The following is a 25,561-nucleotide window of genomic DNA, read 5'->3' on the forward strand; positions in this document are numbered from 1 at the left end:
TACCGGTTCGTGCTAAAGGGCCCATCAAACTCTACCCACCCACCCCCCCTGGACCGCCTTTTTAGTTTTAGAAAAAACAAAAGAAAATGATGGAAATGCCAAAAAAATAAAATAAAATAAGTTTCCCATGTGATATGTGGTCTAGTTGTTGGGAAAATTAACAAATATGAATTTCGACTTTATTTGCAAAATCTCTCTGGAATTTCTTAAAATGGGCATAACTTTTGCATACGAACTCGGATGAAAAAGTTTTTTATATGAAAAATCATCTACTCGAAAAGTTACATCCGAATTTAACACGGGGAACCCCGTTAAACATTTTCAAAATCCTCAAAAACCTAACAGAAAAAAGATACGGGGCTTTTAAGATCTGGAGAGGCAAAAAAATTCAAAAAATTTCAAATTATGGTCAAACCGTGGTCAAACAATGGTCAAAGTAATTATTCTAGAATATTAGTGTTACTAAATAATTATTTCAGTTTTTTTTGAATTTTGGTCAAATCTGGTCAAACTATGGTCAAACAATGGTCAAACTAATTATTCCAGAAATATTAGTGTTACTAAATAATTATTGTTTTTTAAAACAATAGTTTCAAACTCAAACAGTGAAATGTGTCACTTCATGCTCAAGCTAAATTCCTGAGGGTTAATAGAATTGACATCTTACTATTGTCAGGAAAACAACAAGTGCAGACTTGGAAACGAGGGAGAATAGAACCCGGAAGTTAAGCGTGCTCAGGCTGGAGTAGTGAGAGGATGGGTGACCGTCCGGAAAGTTAGATGATTTGGAATGATGAGAAATTAAAGGATAAATTGAGCAGTGATGAGGGGTGGTGATTAGATATTAGAGGTTAAAATAATTCAGAAATTTGAAAATCAATTTTTTTTAAAAAAATCGCAAAAAAAAATTTCAAAAAAAAATCATAAAATTTCCTTTAGTCCCGGTTGGTAACACAGTTCATTCTAGCGGCCGTCATACATGTCAGACTACAAAAAAAGTTCATAGTTCATGCCGGTACACTTGCCAGTGGTCGATCGATAGAGTTGCCGACACACAATAAAGACGGACATAATTCAACCATGCCATACATCTTGCTTGGTTCGTATTGGCACCCATGCCGGCATAAAAAAAAGATGACCCTCTCGGCCATAGATCAACCATCTAGCTCAAGCCTCATCTTTTGCCTCTTTTGGAATCAAACTCTCCTCCTCGAGGACAATTTGCCCAAGTGCGCCGTCATGATCTCCACCTCCTTCACCATGAAAGCGAGCGCTACCTCTTTTGCTTTGGTCTTGGCATTGGCCGCCTCTATCTCGATCTTCTTTGCTTGTATGTCCGCCTCCATCTCGAGCTTCTTCTTTCGTATCTTGATGCAAGCCTTCATTTGCTCCTCTTTCTCTTGCCGACGCTTCTCCTCACTTGCTTTCTTTTGGGTCATCATGCCTTGCAAGGTTTCTTGGGCTGCTTCTTTGGTTTTATTTACTCTTTAGTTTTGTTAAAAACAAACTTTACACTTTCATTAAGTTGTAGAAAATTAACTGTGTGCTAAACCAACGACAAGAAATATGAATCGAAAGGAAACGTACACACCATCAAATCAGTACCATTAGATTGAATATATTTTCATGTCATATAGGTTTGTTGTTATAAGCAAAGCTAACATGCGAGTCAGAGGGGTTAAGATCCTCTGCAGTACTGTACACTATTGTGGTGCAGATGACACATGAGGCCGGGTCCATACAACATCAACCGTACTGTATGGTGCGCTACAACAGAGGATCCTAACCCGAGTCTGAGGGAGACACGGAGTACTAAAAAATCCCACCCCGTTTCCCTGCTCCTACCTCCATCTTCTCTGTTAGGGCAACTCTAACGCGCTGCATTTTGTTCGTTTTCCATCCGTTTTGGTCGGCTGAAGATGCGATGTTTGCCCGCGTTCGACCGGTGCGTCCAACCGGCTGGCGCATTTTTCGTCTGTATCTGATTTTCTGACAAGCAAATTTAATCTAAAGAAAAGGCCAGCAGCCGGCATACATGTCAACCTAAAAAAATCATAATTCATGCCGGCACACTTGCCAACGGCCGACAGAGTTGCCAGCACAAAAAAGACGGACATAGTCCAACCATGCCATATATCTTGCCGTGGTTCATACTGGCACACATGCCAACATACAAAAATGATGACGCTCTCGACCATAGATCAACCATCTAGCTGAAGCCTCATCTTTTGCCTCTTCTGGAATCAAAGTTTCCTACTCGAGGACAATTTGCCCAAATGCAGCATCATGATCTCCATCTCCTTCACCATAAAAGCGAGCGCTGCCTCCTTTTGCTTTGGTCTTGGTATTGGCCGCCTCTATCCCCAGCTTCTTTGCTTGTATGTCCGCCTCCAGTGCCGTAGCCAGGAAATCCCTACGCCCCGGGCCAGCAGTGTTGCTACAGTACATGCTGTAGCTACAGTGCGCGACTGTAGCTGCATTATACGAAGAGTTTTCTCTTCACGCCCCAGGCCACGGCCAGGGCAGCCCTGGGCCTGGCTACGCCGCTGTCCGCCTCCATGTCGAGCTTCTTCTTTTGTATCTTGGTGCAAGCCTTCATACGCTTCTCCTCCCTTGCTTTTCTTGGGTCATCATGCCTTGTAAAGTTTTTTTTGGTCTGCTTCTTGCGGGTGGTGTGGGGCTTGCCGGCCGCTCCATCATCTGTGGAGGCTGGAAAAGCAGGGCTGCTAGGGTTCGGCGCGTCGGCCATGGCGAGAGAGCGGGAGGCTTTTGAGAGAGAAGGGGAATAGAAAAGGACAAGGGTGGGCGTCATACACGTCCACGCCAGCACAAACCGAACCCAATTTATGTCGGAAATGAGTCGTGGATTGACAAAAAGTGGACGCTCGTCTTGGGTGTGGTGGGTGTCCGTTTCAACCCAAACCCCGCATACGGACAGAATGCGTCGGCGCGCACCGGCCGTCGACATGTTGCCACGCACCCTTTCCCGCGTTGGATCTCCCGCCTCTGGAAGGTCCTCGATCTGTACACATGGCGGCCCGTCGGTGTCCTCCTATTAATGACAGGGCAGGCAAAGCGTGCGCGAGTCCCCGTGGGGCCCAGCTGTAAGTCTAAGTACTCCCAGTACCAGTAGCATCTGTAACATTGACATCGAATTAATTGTTATCGGTCAACTGTGACCTTTCCCCCTTGTTCTTCCTGCGATCTTTCTAGCTCCGGCTCCGGCTCCGGCGTAGGCTCGGGACATCATCGCATTTGGTAGGACAGAAGGTGCTCGATCTGGGTCATCGGCTCGTCGCTCATCGCAGAGGTAAACAACTCGATCTGAGAGGCTCAATCTTACTGCTCGTGCTCGTGCTCGTGCTGTGCATCTGTCTGCTCCGCCGCGCGCGCGTGCGCTTGACTTTCCAAGGTCGGTGCCCGCGAGGTGTTCGCCACAATGCCTCCAAGGAGCAGTGCAGAGGAGCCGTAGACTAGCGGAGATTCTTGGCAAGATTGCTTTTTCTTCTTCCCCACACGGTGGTGTCCATTGGTGGCCTCCTTGGCATCCGATTCCTTCCCATTTCCCGTCCGCGCCGCCATTTCCGGCAGAAGAAGCAAGCGGACACGCGCCGGCCGGTGGCGCTGTCGTCCAGTCCTTATATGCTTCCCTTTCGCCTCCTGCCCAAGCTGGCTGTCGTCTGGTGGTGGTTAGGTAGGTAGGGTCCTTCCGTATCGTTTCTTTGCTTCGCTCCCCTGCCTTTTGCCAGCACAGCCCACCGACGCCGTAGGAGCCGTAGCCCCGCCCGCGCCCGCGCCCCTCCGCCGTCGCCGAGCCGCCTGGGCGTCCGGATGACATGATGCGGCGCTGCGGGTGGCTTTCGCTTCTCTGCCGCCCCCGCCGGGGTGGCCGCGCCGCCGTCTTGCCGCCGCCCAACCCAGATCCACCCCATCCCGAGCCCAAGGTATCGTCGTAGTACTAGTAACTAGTAACAAATTCCGCCTTCGTTTCTTGCTATGGGCGATGGGAAGTACAGTAGTGTCCAATTTAGCATTGTTTGACACTCTTCTCCTTGGTCCATCGGTCATCTATTTGATTGCCCACTGAACAAAGATTCAGGATGCATTTGGTGCCATTCGTAGGAATTGGGGGAGGACGGCCCTAGTTTTACAAATCACGCCTCTGCTCGTCTTTGCACTTTATGTGCCGGAGACCTTATCAAGTCAATCGCTACATTCCACATGCTCCTTGCTGTTCTTTGAATTTCCTGCCACATTCGGTAGCTCTTTAGGCATATGTTTCAAGGAAAATTGTTCTCGAACGGACGGGCACCAAAGTGTGCGTCAAATTATAATCTGACGAATGTGATGAACACTGGCTAAACTCACAAAATAGTTGACAACATACCTATGTTATAGCTCATGACATTGAATTTTGCCACATTCAAAATTAATTACTATGCAATGTTGAGCAGGGAGAGGAGAATCACAGCGCTTCTGACAAAGTTATCATGGAGAACATTCTACCAAACGGCGATTTTTCTGAAGATCTATGTTTATGGCATTCTAACGGTTGCCATGCGTTTGTTGCCGTTGAAGGTTCTGGTTACCATAATGGTATAAAGCCACATTCAGGGTCTAAATATGCTGTAGTTACTCATCGCACACAGACTTGGCAAGGGCTTGAGCAGGTCTTAGAAAACATTAGTGCCGGTACCAAATACATTGTTACTGCCTATGTTAGAGTTCATGGGGAATTTCATGAGCCAGTTGGAGTCCAGGCCACGCTAAAACTTGAGGGAGAGGGCTCTCCTACCAACTACCATTCCGTTGCAAGGTACTTCGACTCGAAGGTGCTATTTATTGCCTTATATGATGCTATATCAGTATCATTTGTTTATCAAGGGAAATTGTTTGACCAGGATTTTGGCCTCACAAGAATGCTGGGAGAAGTTGGAAGGTTCGTTTGAGCTTACAACTATACCAAGCCGTTTGGTGTTTTATCTTGAAGGCCCCCCTGCTGGTGTAGACTTGCTCATAGATTCAGTTACCATTTCCTGCAAGGTATGTTTTTCAACTCGTGTATATGTTTTGTTTTGCGGGAACTCTTGTATATGCTTGTGTGTGAAGTGTGAACCAATCTTGTATTGCTAAGAAATAATGGCAATCATGCATTAAATTCTGATTTAGCAACATGTTAATTAGTTGGGACCACATTTCGCAGTGCCCATAGAAAAGGAAGTAACATCGTCTGCTACGACTAATTTATGAGACCCTACAACTGCAATATATTTTGCTTAACCGTTCAGCACATGTACTACAAGTATTGCCACCATAGTTTGTACATTCCGTATTCTAATATTTTGTTAACACCAGCTACTTCTGTATTACCAATCGATTATATTATGTGTGCTTTATTTTCCTAACTAGTTCAAATTTCTGCAGAAAGCAGAGAGCAAGACTTCTTCATTGATTGGTGGAACAGCAAACATCATTTTAAATTGTGATTTTTCCGAAGGCCTTCATTCATGGCATCCTATCTGCTGCCATGCGTATGTGGCATCACAATGGTCCGGTTTCCTTGATGGTATTAGAGGGGACTCGGGAGAGAATTATGCTGTTGTTTCAAAGAGAACTGAACCCTGGCAAGGTCTTGAGCAAGATATTACAGATAGAGTATCTGCTGGTACAGTTTATGCAGTTTCGGCGCGTGTTAGAGTTGATGGGAATATCCATGGCAAAGCTGAAGTTAAAGCAACCCTGAGGTTGCAAAATCCAGATGGATCAACACACTACAATCCTATTGGAAGGTACTGTTTTGAAGTTCTTTAACAGCAATATTCTAACCATACCAGTTACCACCAGCCCTAATTTGTGGTAGAACCTGATGTGGCAGAGTATTAGCCTCAAAAGAAAAGTGGGAGAAGTTGGAAGGTTCCTTTTCTTTGACAAATATGCCAAAATGCGTGGTTTTTTACATTGAAGGGCCTCCTGCTGGGGCGGATCTTATTATTGATTCTGTTACTATTGCCAGGTCTGAACATAAGCAGCCAAAGGTGAGTGCTTTTCTGTGCATTTGTCTTACCCATTCCTGAACAACACGTTTTACAATTCATTTGATAACCTGCTTTATGTCTCTCAGGAGTTAAAGTTTAACTAGAATGTACTGCATGTTATGCTTGAGCCATTGAGGAGTTCTGATAGTCTTTACATTCAAATATTTTTGGTGCAAAAGATTGATTTCACCAAGTCTTCATCTATTAATTTTCACAAATTTCAGCATGAATATGCAATAATACTCGTGCTCATTTATTTGTATATTCATGTTCTTGTATGTGCGGTATGCAATCCTTTTTTTTTTGGTGATGCTTTTGACCTGTTAATCTTTCATTTAAAGGAAGTAAAGTCACCAAGTGGAATCGAGACTATTATCAAGAATCCTCAGTTTGAAGAAGGGTTAAGCAATTGGTCTGGACGAGGATGTAATATCAGCAGGCATGAGTTCACTGCATATGGGAATGTAAAGCCTGTAAATGGCAGCTACTTTGCTTCAGCAACTGGACGGGTTCACAGTTGGAATGGCATACAGCAAGATATCACAGGCAGAGTGCAGAGAAAAGTTTCTTACGAGATTAGTTCTCCTGTTCGCATATTTGGCAGTGCTAATGAGACTGAGGTTCGTGCTACTTTGTGGGTACAAGAATATGGCCGTGAACAATATCTATGCATTTCAAAGTAAGTATATTGAGTTTATTATTTACACGCTTTCTTGACAATGTTATCTTATCTTCCATTACAAAATGTTATCTTCTAGGGTCATCGATTGTCACTGGTTTACCAAATGTTACAGTATCTTATAGGGGTCACAGATATTACCGTTTACTGATTTTTCTATTATTAACATAGAAACCAGGCCTCTGATAAGCGCTGGACAGATTTGAAAGGAAAGTTTATCCTTCATGCTCCCTTCTCCAAAGTTGTCCTCTTCATAGAGGGGCCACCAGCAGGAATTGACATCCTTGTAGATGGCCTTGTCCTATCTCCTGCAAGAAAACTTCATGCTGCTCCATGCCCAAAAATTGAGGTTTGTAAGCTAATTACTAAATTAAATTATGTCCCCCCGGAAGCGTGTCTTCAAATGTCTCAACTCGTGTGTATACAGTAGTTGTTTTGGTAGACTTTCTCAATGGATCATGATTGTTTGGATAGAAAGTTTTGGCCATTTCTTTCGAACTCAAGTATTCTTTTTTTCTAATGGAATGATTTGCTTGTATTTCAGAATGTTCTGTATGGAGCTAATATCATGCAGAATAGCGCTTGCTCTCGTGGTCTTGCTGGGTGGAGTCCTATGGGTTCATGTCGATTGAGTATCCATACCGAATCACCCCATATGCTATCTTCCATCCTGAAGGACCCCTCTAATCAGAAACATATAAGTGGTCGCTATATCCTTGCTACAAACCGCACTGATGTGTGGATGGGCCCTTCTCAGGTGATAACAGACAAGCTAAAGCTACACACTACTTACAGAGTCTCTGCCTGGGTACGAGCTGGCTCTGGAGGACATGGCCGTCACCATGTCAATGTTTGTCTTGGTGTAGATGACCAATGGGTTAATGGTGGGCAAATAGAAGCCGATGGGGATCAATGGTATGAAATCAAAGGAGCATTCAAGCTTGAAAAGAAGCCATCTAAAGTTATTGCATATGTTCAGGGTCCCCCTCCAGGTGTTGATATCCGAGTCATGGGTTTCCAAATTTCTCCGGTTGATAGAAAAGCACGTTTTGAGTATCTCAAGGACAAATCAGATAAGGTGAAACTGCCCCCTCTCCCTTCAACGTTTTTCATGTTAGGATGAGACTTTGATGTGCCTACACAAGCATATTAAGATATCTTTTTTCCCCCAATATCATTATTAAACTGAAAATTTTCGCCTGCACATCATCCATTGGTTGCTTATAACCGTGATGCTCTTGAGAAATATTAAATTCATTTTGCTGATTTCTTTTGTTAGGTAAGGAAGCGTGATATTGTTCTGAAGTTCGAAGGATTAGATGCTGCGAATGTTTTCGGTTCAGCTCTCAGGATACAACAGACTGAGAACAGTTTTGCATTTGGGTCATGCATAAACCGAAGTAACATTGAGAATGAGGATCTTGCTGATTTCTTCGTGAAGAATTTTAATTGGGCTGTATTTGAGAATGAGCTGAAGTGGTACTGGACAGAGGCGGAACAAGGGAAGATAAATTATAAAGACTCTGACGAGTTGCTTAAATTCTGTCAGAAACATAACAAACAAGTTCGCGGCCACTGCTTATTCTGGGAAGTGGAGGATTCAGTGCAGCCATGGCTTCGATCACTGCATGGACACCACTTGATGGCTGCTGTACAAGGTCGTTTACAGAGCCTGTTGTCAAGGTACAAAGGCCAGTTTAGACATCATGATGTAAACAACGAGATGCTTCATGGATCTTTTTACCAAGATAGGCTTGGAAGGGACATCAGAGCTCACATGTTCAGAGAAGCCCATAAGCTTGACCCTTCAGCAGTCCTCTTTGTCAACGACTACAACGTCGAAGATGGGTGCGACTCGAAATCCACCCCAGAAAAGTTTGTGGAGCAGATCGTCGATCTCCAAGACCGGGGCGCCCCAGTTGGTGGGATCGGCGTGCAAGGTCATATCAGCCATCCTGTGGGAGATATCATCTGCGATTCTCTAGACAAGCTAGCTATACTGGGTCTCCCTATCTGGATCACTGAGCTGGATGTCTCGGCGGAGAACGAACACATCCGAGCGGACGATCTCGAGGTGTGCCTCCGTGAATGCTTCGCCCATGCCGCTGTGGAGGGGGTGGTCCTCTGGGGGTTCTGGGAGACGTTCATGTTTCGGAATCATGCTCACCTGGTCGATGCTGATGGAACAATCAACGAGACCGGCAAAAGGTACCTTGCCCTGAAGCAGGAGTGGTTGACCCAAACGGATGGTGACATCGATCACCATGGGGAGTTCAAATTCAGAGGCTACCATGGGTCATACACCGTAGAAGTAGCGACGCCCTCGGGGAAGGTGACACGGTCATTTGTTGTTGACAAGGAGAACCCTGTGCAGGTGGTTACCTTGAACATTTAGCTTGTACCAAATGGAGTACTTCCTACACTCCAGCAGTGTGCACTGTACTGAGTTTTTTCGGTTTGATGTGCCATATGTTCTCAGTTTACCTTATAGGAGTATATGTTTTACTAGCAAATATGCATGTGCGTTGCATTGGGAGAAAAAAAAGTTCTTACCATGCCTCTAGCTTATGGATCCGTGTGTTGCGACATCATAAGAGAAAAAAAAGGTTAATTTTATAGTTCCGCATATTCTTTGTCTAGTTGTATACCTTATATCAATAAGGGATATGGACAAGTAGCGCTACAATAATCAATCTGTTTTCATAAGGTGCTGCTGCATGAGATTCATTAAATTTGATTACGCAAGTCAAAGACACTGGTCCAGAAATAATCCATATGTCAACAGGAGCTAAATTCCAATATATTCAGTTATCATACCAAAAGTAGTGGGCCAACTGGATGAGTTCTTACCATATAGAAGTTAAACTCCAATATATATTCAGTTATCATACCAAAAGTAGTGGGCCAAATGGATGAGTTCATTGCACAGATTCTTTTTTCATGAATCTGATCTTTGTTTTCATTATCCGAGATTCCCATTGGTATACTATCATGGTTATTTGCCCGTCGATAATCTTCACAGCATCCCCTAAAAAAAGATAATCTTCACAACATGATTATTTAGAACTCGGCACTACAATATCAATTGTCAACACGTGCACAATTTTAACGTACAAGGATGAAACATACAAGCTTTACGTTGAATATATCAACCTGTGTATTGTGATGAAAGAGAAACCGGAGAGAAAACTCTGATTACATTTTCACTGATTCATGGGTTCCTTCTGGTAGCAGACCCTGGGACGTGTTCATCGTTCGAGTTGTTGGTGTAGATCCAATTGGAAGTTGCGAGGTCCCCTCCCGTGTTGCGGAAGACACAGCCAATGTTGCAAGACAGTAGCGACTGTGGAGGTGAGATTAGAGTGATCATCAGATCATGTCAGTAGATCCGAGCTGGTATCGCGAGGATCCCCATGTTTGGTGCCAACGCCCGAGGTGTATTTTGTCAAAGGGAAATCTTTCCCACCGGCTGACCGGCTCGCTCTTGCGCCGGTCCATTGCTGCCTGTTCGATTAGAGTTGAATCGTACGTCTCGCACGCCTCACGCTGTGTCATCAACCTCCCGAGCGCATGACACACATCTTTTTCACGGGCCCACACGTGAAAGAACGACGGCCTTATCCTTTCATCATCTCTCCCAACCGCTCATCTCTCTCTCTCTCGGATCCACATGCTCCTCCGGCGATGAGGTCCTAGCCGCTGCACCGCATCCTCTTCCTCCCGCGGCAGAACATACGGAGCTGCAGCTCCCACCGCTGCAAGGGGGCGGGGCCGGGAAGGAGCGGAGTTGGCGCTGTGAAGGTGCTGCTGCGGGCCGTCAAGCCATGGTCGCCGCCTCCTCCTCCTTCCCTCGTGCTCGTGGCGCCAGAGCAGGGAGCCCTCAGCCATCGCTGCAAAGACGCGGGGTGCATGCTGTTGTGGCAGGAGTTGCAACCGGTGATGAAAATTGCTGCTACCGGCTATGCGGAGATGGCCGGCGGCAACTACTGGTGTTACAACCAGCAGCTGATGGGGAGGGAGACGGCGACCTTTTGGTGATGCAACCGGTGAGACTATTTGCTGGAACCGGCTGTTGAAAAAGCTACAAACCACACTTTTCATTGCTGGAACAGGACGACCGTCGAGTCATCTTTTGCTGGTACCGACTTTTGTTTTTGCTACAACCTGCAAGATTTTTTGCTGGATCGGACGAGATTTTTTGTTGCTACCGGCGGCGGCGATGGATGTTTTGCTGGAACCATTGATCTTTTTTGCTGGGACTAGTGATTTTTTTTGCTACAACCGGTGACATTGTTTTTGTTGCTGGAACACGGTGGTAGAAGCCGACAACGACGGCGAGCTAGAGGTGGTGATGCCAGAAATGCTGCAACCAGGGCGACCCGTGCTGGAACTGACCCACGGAGAGTTGCAATCGTCTTCCTCATCTTCCTGAGGGGCGACGGGAGACGGCGAGCGCGGACGGCCAAGGGTGAGCGCGGGTTGCCGGTGGCTACTGTAGCCGACGATCGCTGATGCAGATATTGCGTCGTTGGGCTGCTGGGAAATCGAGACGGCATATGCTGTTTTTGAGGAACGGAGATGCAGTGGAGAGGTGGGCTTTGTGAGGAAGACGTATGAAGGAAGAAGGCACGAGCGAGTCGGGATTAAAGCTGGATCAGACGGCTGCAAAAAGTCACATCGTACGGTGCATGCAGGACCGGCCCAAAGCTAGCGCCGGTGGACCGACGCCTAGCACTGGCCTTAAATTGTCAAGGAAAATTTTACGGTGCATTATAATACACCAGAGCACGTGTATTATATGGGCGATCTAACGGATGAGAATAACTGGGCCTTTTTAGCTCAAGGGTATTTTCGACCTAAATTTTTTTGTACCTTTAATCGGCCCAATTAGGTCCAGGGTATTCTCGTCCTAAATTTTTCGATTAAATTAATTGCATTAATAAAGCACTTCATTATAGAGGTCCAATCATCGTGCGTACTCTTTTGAATTTCGGTTCGAGCGGTTCGTCCTCTCTCCTCCTCTCGAGCCCTAACCTCGGGCGCCCTCGATCGCCGCCGATCGCACCCGCCGTGTCTACCCCTCCTGCTCCTACTCCCCCCTCCCCCTCCATCGCAAGTCACCCCACGAGCCGCTAATCACTCCTTCCCCGAGCGGACGCCACCTTCCCCGACCTGAGAGGCCACATCATCCTCATCGACGTGCATCAACTTTTTCACGCCGGATCTTCGCTGTAAGTGCCTAGCCATCTCAAATCTTTTCTGGTCCCTTCTGCATATAGCACCAATAGGGGTTGAATTTGATTCGGGTTTAGGATATGTCATGTGAGGTTTAGGGTTTATCGTTTCAGAAAGTTGTGACGAGATTTCGATCGGATTTGGTTAGGGTTTAGGATATGTCATGTGAGGATTAGGGTTTATGTTTTCAGAAAGTTGTGACGAGATTACGATTGAAAGGAAGTGTAAGTCGGATGTAGCTAGGACATATTGAAGGACTTAGTTAGGGTTATGTGGCATGAGAAAGTTGTCAGCAGATTTGGATTCAAAGAAAGTTATTTTGGATTTAGTTAGGAAATACTTTTGAATTGAGTTTCGAGATATTTTGGATTTAGTTAGGAGATAATTATTTTGTATGGAGTTTGGACTTATTTTGGATTTAGTTAGGAGATAATTTGGATTTACTTAGGAGATACTTTTGGATTTTGTTAGGAGATAATTTTGATTTAGTTAGGACATAATTTTGAATGGAGTTTGGAGATAATTGATCTATCAGGGTGGATCTATCAAGGCATTTGAAGGACTCGTCGACTTTGGATTTAGGTAGGAGATCATTGGTTAGAGCTAGTACAATCAATTACAAATTTCTGGATTTAGTCAGGGCATATTTACTTACAGCTTTTCAAGGACTGAGTTAGGTACATGAATCCGATATGAAAAATTAAATCAATTATTTAAGTAGAGTAGTGCATAATTTCGGTAACGTATGCTATCCATCCGTTACATTGACTATCTGTTTTCGCTGGCAGCATAACGACATGGATGATAAAGGCAACGATGGCAAAAACTTGGGTGATACAGGCAAGGATGACAAGGACATGGGTCATAGAGGCAACGAAGGCAAAGGCATGGATGATAAGGACAATGATTTCGTAGCCATGGACCCCAAAGGAATGGATGGTATGTGCATGGATGATAAGGATAATGAGGATGCAGGCAAGGATGGCATAGACATGGATGATGTACACATGCAAGGTAAAGGAATTGATAATAAAGGCATGGCTGGTCAGACCTGAATGAGTGTATGGAATACTTAGAGATTGTGAAGAAGACTTTCAGTACTGAGGAAGAAGCCTAGATGTTCTAGTAGGCTATGCGAGAAAAATTGGGTTTGGTGTTAGAAAGGATGATCTGAAGTACAGGGGTCCGGGTCCGAAACAAAATGCATACAGAAGGACATACAAGTGCTGCAAACAAGGATGGCGGGCCCTTAAGCACTTTAACAGAGCTGAAAGAAAAAGAACACCGAGGGGTCTTTCTCGGTGTGGGTGTCCCGCTCTTTTTCAGGTTGAGCTACAAGATAGCAGTGGCCTCTGGTTCGTCAAGAATTTTGTGGACAAGCATAACCATCTGTTTGTCCCTGCTGACCTGACTCCCTACTTATCGGCTCATCGTAGAATGACTGACGCACAAAAGGCCGATGTCATCGAGTATGCTGTCGGTGGACTTCGAACACATCAGATTATGAATGTAATGGAGAAGAATGCCGGAGGTCCCGACAAGCTTGGATTTATAGATCGAGATCTATACAACCATGTTTCAATTCAGAAGAAGCGCAAGATAGAAGGCAGTGATGCTAGATATTTGCTCACCTATATGATTGCACAGAAAAAAGCAGACCCGGAATTCTTTTTCAAAAACACAAAAGACAAAGAAGGCCATTTGAGGAACATATTGTGGGCTGATTCACAATCCCGGATTGACTATGTTGCCTTTGGTGGTGTCGTGGTGTTCGACAGTACATACCAGTCTAACAAGTACAGACTTCCGTTTGTTCCATTTGTTGGTCTGAACCATCACCGCAACACAGTTTTGTTTGGGGTCGGTCTAGTGTCAGAAGAGACAGTTGCATCATACCAGTGGCTTCTTCATGTATTTTTGGAGGCAATGTCCCAAAAGGCACCCATTTCAGCAATCACCGATGGGGACGGTTCAATGGCTAAAGCAATAGCTACTGTCTGGACTGGAACAGATCATCGTTTGTGCACGTGGCATATGGAGGAGAATATGGTGACGCACCTCCGCAAGAAAAAGCTTGAGGAATTTAGGGAATTCATTTACCGTCGTTGGGATGTTGATGAGTTTGAGAAAAGATGGGAGGCTTATAAGGTTCGGTTCAAAATAAAACCAACGGGGAAGAGGTCGTCATGGGTTAACAGGATGTACGAGCTGCGACACAAATGGGCTGCTGCGTACACAAAGGGTAGATATTTCCTAGGCATGATGAGTAATCAGAGGAGTGAGTCTCTCAACTCAAGGCTTCATGTGCACCTGAACAGGAAGATGCAGCTTGTTGATTTGTTGCAGCATGTTGAGCACTGTGTATCCATAATGCGTAAGAATGAAGCATCATTAGATGCAGTAGCAACACATACGATACCCTTCACTAAGCTGAATGCACACCCTCTGGAGATTGCTGCCTCTTATATTTATACAACTGTGATGTTTCCAAAGGTAAAGCGTCAGATTGTCGAAGGGGCAAATTGGCAGGTCACGGACCGGGTAGCATGTGATGGTTTGGTCATGTTTGGAGTTTTGCGCAAAGCCCCATATGATAAAGTCCCATATGGCAGGGATGCTACAGAATTGCAAGGTAATTAAGGTAAGGATGCTGAGGACTTGCATGCAAAAAAATTGGATGCTGAGGATCCCAATGACTTGGATGGTAAGGATGTTGAGGACTTGCATGCAAAAAACTTGGATGCTGAGGATCCCAATGACTTGGAAGGTAAGGATGCTGAGGACTTGCATGCAAAAAACTTGGATGCTGAGGATCCCAATGACTTGAAAGGTAAGGATGGTGTGGACTTGCATGCCAAAAACCTGGATGCCAAGGATCCCAATGACTTGGAAGGTAAGGACAGTGAGGAGTTGGATGCAAAAAAGTTGGATGCACAAGGCGTGGATGCTAAGCCTGTGGATTTTATATATCACGTGACTTGTCTGTTTACAGGAGCAAGACTGGATGATGCGGCTTGTAAATGTAAAAAGTTGGAAAGTCAGGATTACCCATGCGCACGTATATTATGCGTTCTGGATCATCTTGGTGTACGCACATTTCCAAAAAAAAATTGTCAAGAAAAGATGGACAATGCATGCCAAGCCAGCGTTCCCTTCTTCGAGGACTGCGAATACTCATGTATGGTCTGATCACATGAATAAGTATCATCAACTACGCAACATGGCTAGTGACGCTTTATTCATAGCCGCAGCTAGCGATTCACAGTCAGAATAGGTGATGGAGCTCCTCCAGAGTATATTGGTTGATGGAGAAAAAACTGATTTGGATGAAGGCCATAAATCATTTGTTCCTTTGCCGGCATACTTCTCTGCTGCTCGCGAATGCTGCACTGATGACGTGAAAAATCCAATCAAAATAGTTCCAAAAGGGAGACCAACTACCGAAGAATCGAACAAGAGGATTAAATCCAGGTGCGAGCGGATGAGAGGGAAAAAAAGCAACGAAGTTAGTGCACATGTTTATCTCATTGTTCATTTCCATACATGCTTACAATGTTAATATGTTCTCTCTTTTTCTTCAATTTACTCAGGAACAAATCGGGGAAATCAAAGGTCGCAAGGAGGAAGAAGCGAAAAGAGAAAGACTCAGAGATAGAAGAAGACACAGATTCAGATACAGAAGAAGAGGAAGATTCAAAAAAAGCAACGAAGTTAGTGCACATGTTAATCTCATTGTTCATTTCCATACATGCTTACAGTGTTAATATGTTCTCCCGGAGAGTGTTCACATGTTTTTCTTCAATTTACACAGGAAAAAATGAGAGAAATCAAATAGCACAAGGAGGAAGAAGCAAAAAGAAGAGACAGAGTCAGATACAGAAGAAGAGACAGAGACAGATACAGAAGAAGAGACAGAGTAGATACAGAAGAAGAGGAAGATTCAGGTACAGAAGAAGAGGAAGATTCAGATGCAGAAGAAGAGGGAGATTCAGATGCAGAAGAAGAGGGAGATTCAGATGCAGAAGAAGAGGAAGATTCAGATGCAGAAGATGGTGGGCTGAGGAGGGCTAGGAAGAGACAATTGGAGGTTGCAAAAGAGGATTACACAAAACCAAACAAGTGGGCATTAGCACAATTGTGCGTACTTAAACATGTTTTCGAATGCTGACTGCAGATTCATCTATTTCATTTTTTGCAGGAAATGCAAAGGCGCTCCAAATGTCAATGCTGGGAGAAAGAAAAAGAACGATGACAAGGGTGCGCGAGGAAAACCAGTGAAGTTAGTATCTGTACTTACATGTCCGCTCTAGAAGTCGGGTATTTGCTAGTACTATGTTGACATTTGTTAACTTTTCCAGGAAAGACTCTAGGAAGGGCGGTAAAGAACAGGCCGAAGGGGTGATGAAGACAAAAAGGCCTGCTAGGAATGTACCACAGGCTGAGCGAATAAGAGCTGTCAAGTTAGCTTCTGTAGCTATGAAGAGAAAATCAGTGAAGTTAGTGTTTTTCTGTTATAGTGTACTGTACATGCTCAAATCTTCTTTGCTATCCTATTAACAAACGTTGTTTCATGCAGGAAAGCTAAAGTGAAGTCGAGACAGGATGTTTAGATGCACAGGGTCAAGCAGAGAAAACAAAAGGATTTCTGGGGTCGAAAAATTGAGAACAAACTAAAGTAGACAGTTTTTCATGCCGTGATCCACCTTGTTTCTGATGTATTAGACCTATTTGATGGACTGCCACTATTTTTCTGAATTCATCGTTTGATTGGTACACCCTCATTTTATTATGGACGGGTCGACATGGTAGGCTAGTTATGATTTATCAACATCGATGAAACAATGCATTTTTAGTGAAGTTGGTTTTGTGTATTTTTTTTTCATTTTTTACATAATATATTGCTGAAATTTTTTCAAAGTGTAATCAAATTTCATACTTGAAATATAAAAAAGAAACCAAAAATTTATATATATAAGAAAATAGAACGTTAATAGAAACCTCGTTTTCAAATAACCTTGAGAATCGTTTATTTTCAAATAGAAAATAAGCATACTGATATTTTAAAAATAGCATACTCATTTGAAAAAAGCATGTTCAATTGAAAATAAAATAGAATGAATATGCTGATTTAAAAATAGCATGCTGCTTTGAATATACTGTTTTTAAAATACCATGCTATTTTAAAAATAGCATGCTAATTTTAAAATTATAATGCTCTTTTCAATATGCTACTTTTAAAATAACATGCTGATTTCAAAAATATCATGCTAATTTTAAAAATAACATGCTACTTTTAAAAATATAATGCTCTTTTCAATATGCTACTTTTAAAATAGCATGTTGTTTTTGAAAATATCATGCTAATTTGAAAAATAGCATGCTTATTTAAAAAATATAATGCTCTTTTCAATATGTTACTTTTAAAATAGCATGCTGATTTCAAAAATAGCATGCTGATATAAAAAAATCATGTTCTTTTGAATATGTTGTTTTTAAAAATAGCATGCTGATTTCAAAATAACAACATCATTCTAAAAATATAACGCTGTTTTTAAAAATATAACGCTATTTTTAAAATAGCATGCTGATTTCAAAAATTACATGCGTATTTAAATATGCTGTTTTGAAAGCAGCGTGCTGATTTTGAAAACATCATTTTTTTAATTACGCTTTTTAAAAGATAGCATGTTTTTTAGTATAATGTTTTTCAAATTAAAAAAACATGCTGGTTTGCTCTGTTTTCGAAAATAGCATGCCATCTCGAAAGTAACAGAAACATCATTTTTTGCATTGCATTTCGACCTGCAAGTTTTTGTTTTGCATTGCATTTTTTTGTACGACACACATACAAACCGCATTTTCAAAATAACTCGTACTAGCCAACACAAAAACCTTGTTCAAAAATGAAAGTAGTGTCTAATCCATTTGAAACCCGGTTAGATTTGATTCTAAAAATACTAGCATCACTGTGGCAAAAAAAGGAAATATAATTGCAGTCCATAAATGTAATTATATCAAGGAGGGTACCAGGGTGCGTTATATATATAGACTTGCATAGCAAGTACATTACGCCACATAGGATTCATACTACCACCAAGTTACTGCCAAGTTCCACTTACTGGACGATCTTCATATCCAGTCGGACCCAAAAGTTATACCACCAAAGTACCAGTTACTACCAAGTACCAATTACTACTAAGTTGCACTTACTGGACCCAAAAGCTGATACTACCAACTTGCAGTTACTGGCTAGTACATACAGAGTATAAAACTAGCGTCAAACTACTGCCATGGGTCAACGAATCCTCATGCCACTAACCATGTTCACCCTAAGCCCACCTCCACTCCTTTCCATGAACCTGAAGATAGCCATTTGATCTTCTTTCATTCTGGCGCCCTCAACGACTTCTCTCCAGTTCTTCGTCATGATCGCACGCCCGTCCTTCTTGCCCATCTTGAACAAGACCTTTTTATTACCTTCAAAATGTTCGTTGGTGACACGCACAACCATGTGCTTTCGCAGATAATCTTTGAGGTAGTCCTGACTGTAATCCTTTGAGAAGCACTGATTGCACGGGGAAATAAATAATGTTACATAAAAAATGAATTATGATTTGCACAAAAAAAAGTAAGTATGATTTGCACAACCACGCCCGTCCTCCTCTCTGTCTCTAAATGATGGCATTTTCACTAGTGAAGTATGATATGCAAAAAGAAAAGTCCAAGTGTTTACCATCTTGCTCTTCCCTCTGATGGCTGCCGAGCGAGTGACGGTGCTGACATAGTATGATATGGTAGGTTGGCACTTCTTTACTATGGATTTGAGACAGTCCCACCGATCCTTGTTTAGCGATACATGGTTGCCGTAGAAGATGCGATCCTCGAAAGTTCCTTTTCTCACAAGGTATCCCGGACCTGTATCAAAAAAAATTAAGATGACAGAGTAGTAAATAATTTCATACGTAAGATCTAGAACATCAGCACTGGGTTAATGATCAATGCCTACTCCAATGATCAAGAAATGAAGGACATAGATAACCCAATCACATCCACCCAGCAATATCTCATAGAAACATGGGCAAATTGAATATTTGATTTATTTAAACTAACAACTAAACACTGCTCTATGTAAGCTCTAGTTCAGTCAATGTTGATTTGGAAGGTCATCTAGAACCCAAACAGAGCAATGTGTGGTAATCAAGTGTCACTCAAACATCAACTTTCGATATTTCACGGTTCATTTAATATCTGACCAGCCATATAGAACTTTACCCCGTAGTGCCAAGATAGGATCGTGGTCCACATCTCCATCTCCATCAGAACTATCATCAGTGTCATAGTCGCTAGAGGTGTCGTCATCACCGCTATAGCCGCCACTCCCACGTGAAGTGCCATCTGAAGCATCATCTGAGGTGGTCCAGTGATCACTCTCTTCACCGCTGATGAGGATGGTTTCCCTTGCCATTCAAACCTGTTGCATGCATTGCAATGAACAAATGTTAGTTATTGATATACGAAATCAGTCTTCCATTAGGACTTGTTAGCACCATATACAATGTGAATAATCTTTTCGCATACTTCTTGCTAAGTACGTAGTTCATGTATAAACATCTACACGAAAAAGCTAGTCGACAACTATTCGCACGACTAGTCAAGACTAGTGGTTAGACTCATAATCATTGGGCAGACATAACCAATTAGGATATTTCAAGGTTACAATTTTGTGAGATGGACAAGAAAACTTGGTAACCAACCAATTAGTATCCATGTAAAAATGAACCATGATTGACTGCTCTCATCGAGCAATACATGAAACTATAACTGACCTGCCTTTGATCACTGCAAATTTCCTAATGGGCTGTTGTGTGGTACCATCAGGTAATAAATATAAAGTCTTTAAATTGTCCCAACAAAACAAATAATGCATTTGCTGCTGTACATAACATTTTTAGAGGTAGCTGTGGAGGTTAATTTTCCAATTTCCAGTGAGAATAAGGACATGATAGAATCTCTCAAGCAAGATGACAACATAGTGAAGGCTATGAGAACGAGCAAGGTATGCTGACCAATAGTCACCCTTTTGTATACTTGCTATTTATTTACTCATTACTACCCATACCAACAAGTAAAATCATGATTATGAAGTATAATGGCAGAAAATCCAACAGTGAGGAATTTGTTGCAATGTGAACTACTAGCTCACAGCAAATTTTCATTGACCCCAACAAGCCCATACCATATCTTGGAGATAGGCTGACATAATTCAAGTAAGCAGTAACAACAATCAGCAAAAATATGCACCAACCAAAAATATTACATGTGTGCACATATCATCAAAAACATGCACCAATCAAGAGCAGTCTATACTTGACAAATCCTTCAAAATATGCACTAATCATCATACTACCATCAAGTAATACATGAAACTATAACTGATCCTCATTCCATCATTACAAATTTCCTCATGGACTGCTTCTGTGCTCGCCTTTTTAGTTTTTAATAACTAAGCATCAGCAAATACATATACACAGTCTTCAAACTATCCCAACAAACCAAAACATGTGTATGCTCCTGTGGATATACTTTTTCTATATCTAGCAGTGGGGGGGTCATTTTCCATGGGGAAAAAGTACTTGATAGCATCTGTCAAGCAAGATGATAGCATAGTGAAGGCTATGTCGACGAGCAAGGTATGCTGGCCAACACCCACCTTTTTCTCTTACTTGCACGAAAGTGTTTACCCATTACTACCCATACGAACAAGTAAAACCATGATTACGCAGCACATTGTCAGATTATCTTGCTGTAAAATTACTTGTTGCAATATGACCTACTAGTTGACAGTAAATCTGCGAATACCCGAAACATGCACACAAGCAAGTGTCAGATTTTAACTTGGGCGGTGCTGCTAGATCGCAAAATTAAGGCCAGACCGACATTCGAAGGGCATGGAAGATCAATCTTACCTGCGAAGTGGTACCAGATGGGGCCGGAGTAGACTTGTTCGAAGCTGGCACCACCGGAGCTTCGGGCGGCGCGACCAGGATTGGGGATAAGAGGTGCCGTTGTCGGACGTTGCTGTCAACGAAGCAGTGGAGAATCGTGGCCGGAGCAGGGGGGAGTGGGTGGCCTCGCGGATCCGGCCGATTTGACGACGACGGGGGCGGCCAAGGTGACGGCTTGGCAAACCCTAGTCGTCGCCCTCCGCGTCGCCTCTCTGTCTCTGCAAAGAACGAAGTGTGGTGGGATTGGGAATGGGGGTGGGGTTGGGGTTGGGGCCATCGCTCGCTTTTCTCTCTGCCTCCCACTTGTGCAGGCCCACAAAAGGAACAAAGTGTTGGGCCGGATCAGATGCAGATTTGGCAGCTTTACCAATTCTGGCCAAACAGAAAAGATCAGGATGACCAATTCAATTCCAAGGTCAAGCTACGTATTTGTATTAGCACAGTCACCAAACCTAGGTGGATTTATTAGCAGAATAATTTATCTAGATCAAAATATTGCCTATACAGGGCTCAACACATGTAACCTAGCTAGTTACCTAACACATCTATAGAATATTGATATGGAGTCCATCGATCAAAGATAAAAAGAAACCCTGGCCTTCCCCAAAAATAGACAAAAGGACTGACCAGAGCACACCTAGGATTTTACAAAAAATTAAAGGAGATAGATGACTAACGTCTTCTTTGTTGACATCGCCGACGACCACAGGCTCGGGCACAGGAGGCGTCACCCGTGGCAGAGGAGACACCTGCTCCGTCTTAGGAGCCAGAGCAGCTACCTGGTCCCACATAAATAGCAGAATATTTTATATAGATCAAAAAATGTCATATACATGCCTAAACTAATGCAACCTAGCAACACAGATTCGGATCCAGGATTTCAAAGTTGGGTGTTCAAAAATTTATATTGCAAACCAAAACCACAACAATATTTTTCAAACGGCTGAGATCAAGTTGGCTTTTGAGTCCAGAAGGCATTCTTCTGCCTCTGCTTCTGTTACTCAAGAAATTAAAGAGTTAGGAGTAATATCTAAAATGTTCATGTGAAAATATCATTTTTCCATCATACTGACAGTACAGACATGAATGACAGAAAATGAAGATTATTTAGTATGACATTTTCGTAAACAAGGCATGGTGTTGTTATCCTTTACTTGCAGAAAATATTATGCTGAAAATAAGCAACCAAATAATATATTTCAAGTAGCGATGATAACAAGTCTAAAATATTACAGCCTATGGTAATTGGACTCCAGGAATCAAGCAATTGGTGTTGAGCAAATTGAACGACAAAAAATGTGTCTGCTAGATTAAGCGTGAGAGGCTAGTTTTATACAAATTGACATGAGTTTAGTGCATAAACTACACCACTTTTAGTCCATTTAGCAATAAAAGAACCATATATAAGAAATTTCGGGAATTTTTTTTTGGGTGGTTGGTAGATCTATCTTAAAATTTGGCATCAACACATTTTGGATGCACGAGAGCCATGGATCGGAGTGGTTGGTAGATCTTAAAAACAAGATAACCTATACAATGAGGAGCCAACCCCCACACCCATGCACCCATGTGGATCCGCCCTTGAAACCTACCGGATCTAATGAATCTAGGTACGGATTTCATAGATGGAAGAAAAGCAGAAACCCTAGCCATGCCCAAAAATAGATAAGGGACTGAACAAGGAAACCTAGGATATTTCCTAAAATAGGACTGACCTCTTCTTCTTCGTCGTCGCCGTCGACGTTGACCACGGGCTGCGGCAGAGGAGGCAGATGGTGTGGCAGAGGAGTCACCTGCTCCGGCGGAGGAGCCACCTGCTCCGGCGTAGGTGACACCTGCACCGGAGCCTGGACGTGGTCGACGACGTCAAGGCCGCCCTGCTGCTGGCTGGACCCCTCGCCGGCAGGGAGGGGTTTCTCCATGTGCAGCTTCGCACGGTGCTTGGATGCTTCGTGCGCCATGGCATCGGCCCTCCCTCCCATGGTGCGCTTGGGCATCTCGACGGCGGAGGTGCAGCGGCGGGAAGGGAGCAGCGGCGGGATGGGCAGGCGAGTGGTGAGGCGTGGGAGGAGAAAACCCTCGTATTTGTGGATGGAGAAGAGGACGGGAAGAGCGGGGCGGCGATGAGATAAATGCTAATGGGGAAGCGGAGCGTGCTATGGGGAAGCGGAGCCGCCGATTTAGTCCTGGGCAGTCAAAAGAAGTTGATGCCACGTTCACACCTCCCCGTGCGTTGTTCACACCACCACGTCTTGCCACGTCAAAACGTAACTTCTCACTAAAATGAATAGCCTGATCGTGCACAACCATGATTTAGGAGTAATGCAACTTCCCTTCAAAAAATTGTGTAATGCAACTGCTCCCTCATTACACAGAACAAAGTCATACAGTGGGACAACTGAATTTGTAGGCTTGTTTCATCTGCACGTGTCATGTTTTATATTTGTCCTAAAATATGTTGTAAAACTTTACAAACAATGGAATGGCAAATGGATGTGACAAAACTTCGTCAGCAACCGCGCGGATTCGTCTGCCATATATCGGATGTCCGGTACCGAGGAGGGGAATGTTGATCCACGCGATGCCATGTGTTTCGTCTGGACCCATATCATGCACCCCGAGCCAACCGGGCCAAAACATGCGCCGCTAGCCTTCTCGATCCAAACAACGAGCTAGTGTCCACCATGCGCAGAGATGCTCATGTGGACAGGTTTGCTAGCACTAGTGAATGACGTCGGATCTCGGTGTGCAATATGTGTAGCCGCGTGTCTCTTTGGCGTGCCTGGCATACCGAAGGGGCTCGTCGAAGGTCGAACGAACCACGATGGGGTCAATGCTGGATGTATGGTGTGGGTCAACCTGGCTAATGGTGCATGGTTTGAGTTTAGGTGGCTAGGTTTGCATGGCTGGGGGGCTAGATGGCTAATGAGTGCGCATGCGTCATCTGTACATTATCAAGGTTGAATGGTGGTTGTCTACGTGGCCATGCGTGCATGCATGGTGTGGGTCCAGTTTGCGTGCGGCGCACGGGATGTGCCTTGGTGGGTAGGGCCCACAACTTGCGGCACAGAGTTCTGAAGCAGATGAAGGGACGGGCCCCAGTCTTCGTCCACAAGCAGGACTTGTTCCCTCTCGATGGCTAGCTCCGGGATGTGTTTTGGTCTCGTTTACACACAACCTATGTGAAGGCTTATGCGTGCCGCTCTCGATGTTCGACCACACCCACACCGCGAAAGGTCCCAAGAAATTTGGATCCCTCATGAATTTGCACGGATTATAGCGGCGGCAGACGAGACCCGGCATTTTTTGCCCTTAACAATGGCTCTGAGGCGGCCCTGCCCATTGGTCGCACATGGCACATATATGGACCAGAGCTTAGCATGGAACGGTCACCCCAATCCCTGCTGTGATTTCATGTGGCCGCTGTATAGATCCTGAATTTCCGAGGATACTGCCCTAGAAATGCGGCAAATGTCCCGAATATGGCAAGCGCGGGCTCCGAGAAAGGCCGGGACCTTGCATGCGCTTTTGGATTGTTCTCTGTTGACCCGAGAGAGAGCATCAACGAAAATGGAGGAACGGGCCCGCATTCATTGCGCAAACCGGACACGTTACCTCAAGGTAGCTAGATCCAAACCATGCACGCCCGCCGTCTAGACCCACGTGGTGCACCACTTAGACACTAGACCCACATCACTTACGCCGGCCCCCAAGCCAACCATTCCCCGTGCAGACTCATATGCCGCACCCCGCAAAATAGCTTACACAAGACTTCCACCCCGATTTCCACAACATGCACCACTACACGTAAGTGTCCAAAAAATGGACTATCGCATTATCAACATTTTTTTGCCAAAACAAGTAAGTTGTTTTTAAATTGCTTGAAAATAGCAAGGTTTCTGTTAAATTATAATTTCATTAATTACACATTATAACGTGCATTTTTTGTCCCTCAAAAAGGGGTGCATTCCTTTTTGTAAACCCACAAAATTACTTCCTTTCCCTCAAAAAAATGAATCCTTCTTCACCCTCTCACGATCACGTTCACGGTGGCCTCACCCTATAATCTAGGAGTGGTCGATCCAATCTCCCCACGGGGGACAACTTCCACGCACTATCTATCTTGGTTGGTTGCAACCATCTCGCCATCACGGTTTTTTATGGGAAAATCACATTCTTTTTTTTCCTTCCAAAGATATGTGGCGAAAAAACATGGAACAAAAATTGTAGAAGGCATGGTGGGATACGTGCACATGTTGTCCTTTTGTACTACAAGTGCACTTGTTGGCAAGTTGCATGTGCACGTGTCATGTTTCATTTTTTATTGAAAATTATGTTGTACACCTTTACATAGACGCTTGAATTATTGTTTTCGTATGTTAATAATTCCTAAATATTGAAATTCAGCATGCACATAACACATGGCTTCCAAGCTTCGTCAGCGACCGCTTGGATTCGTCTGGTATATGCCCGCTGTCTGGTATTGGGCAGGGGAATGTGGATCCATGCGATGCCATGCATTTCATCTGGACCCATGTCATGCACCCCCAGCCAATCGGGCCGACATCATGTGCCGCTAGGCTTCTCGATCCTAACCATGCGCTAGT

The 25,561-nt window shown here is 43.9% G+C and overlaps 1 protein-coding gene and 1 long non-coding RNA gene across 4 annotated transcripts; both read left to right on the forward strand.

Moving 5' to 3' along the window:
- The first annotated feature begins 3,169 nt into the window (after positions 1 to 3,169).
- On the forward strand, positions 3,170 to 9,227 carry LOC109784451 (endo-1,4-beta-xylanase 1). Of its 2 annotated transcripts, none has more exons than XM_020343050.4 (9): positions 3,170 to 3,310; positions 4,455 to 4,816; positions 4,902 to 5,043; positions 5,425 to 5,789; positions 5,876 to 6,035; positions 6,377 to 6,714; positions 6,886 to 7,063; positions 7,259 to 7,792; positions 7,994 to 9,227. In XM_020343050.4, the coding sequence occupies exons 2-9, from the start codon at positions 4,491 to 4,493 to the stop codon at positions 9,107 to 9,109; spliced, it is 3,159 nt and encodes a 1,052-aa protein (XP_020198639.1). In that variant the 5' UTR covers positions 3,170 to 3,310; positions 4,455 to 4,490; the 3' UTR covers positions 9,110 to 9,227. The 2 variants fall into 2 exon arrangements, with proteins under 2 accessions (XP_020198639.1, XP_020198638.1); XM_020343049.3 differs by lacking the exon at positions 3,170 to 3,310 and adding an exon at positions 3,672 to 3,944.
- Positions 9,228 to 10,369: 1,142 nt separating this feature from the next.
- Positions 10,370 to 16,820, forward strand: LOC109784450 (protein FAR1-RELATED SEQUENCE 5). 2 transcript variants are annotated; one of them, XR_012201852.1, is made up of 6 exons: positions 10,370 to 10,760; positions 12,738 to 15,454; positions 15,540 to 15,659; positions 15,761 to 16,228; positions 16,308 to 16,445; positions 16,526 to 16,820. It is a non-coding gene; the product is annotated as a protein FAR1-RELATED SEQUENCE 5 (long non-coding RNA). The 2 variants fall into 2 exon arrangements; XR_006669438.2 differs by having other exon boundaries at positions 10,385 to 11,945; positions 15,540 to 16,068; positions 16,148 to 16,228.
- The last annotated feature ends 8,741 nt before the right edge of the window (positions 16,821 to 25,561 follow it).

This window comes from Aegilops tauschii, chromosome 2 (genome assembly GCF_002575655.3).
Source record: "Aegilops tauschii subsp. strangulata cultivar AL8/78 chromosome 2, Aet v6.0, whole genome shotgun sequence".
NCBI lineage: Eukaryota > Viridiplantae > Streptophyta > Magnoliopsida > Poales > Poaceae > Aegilops > Aegilops tauschii.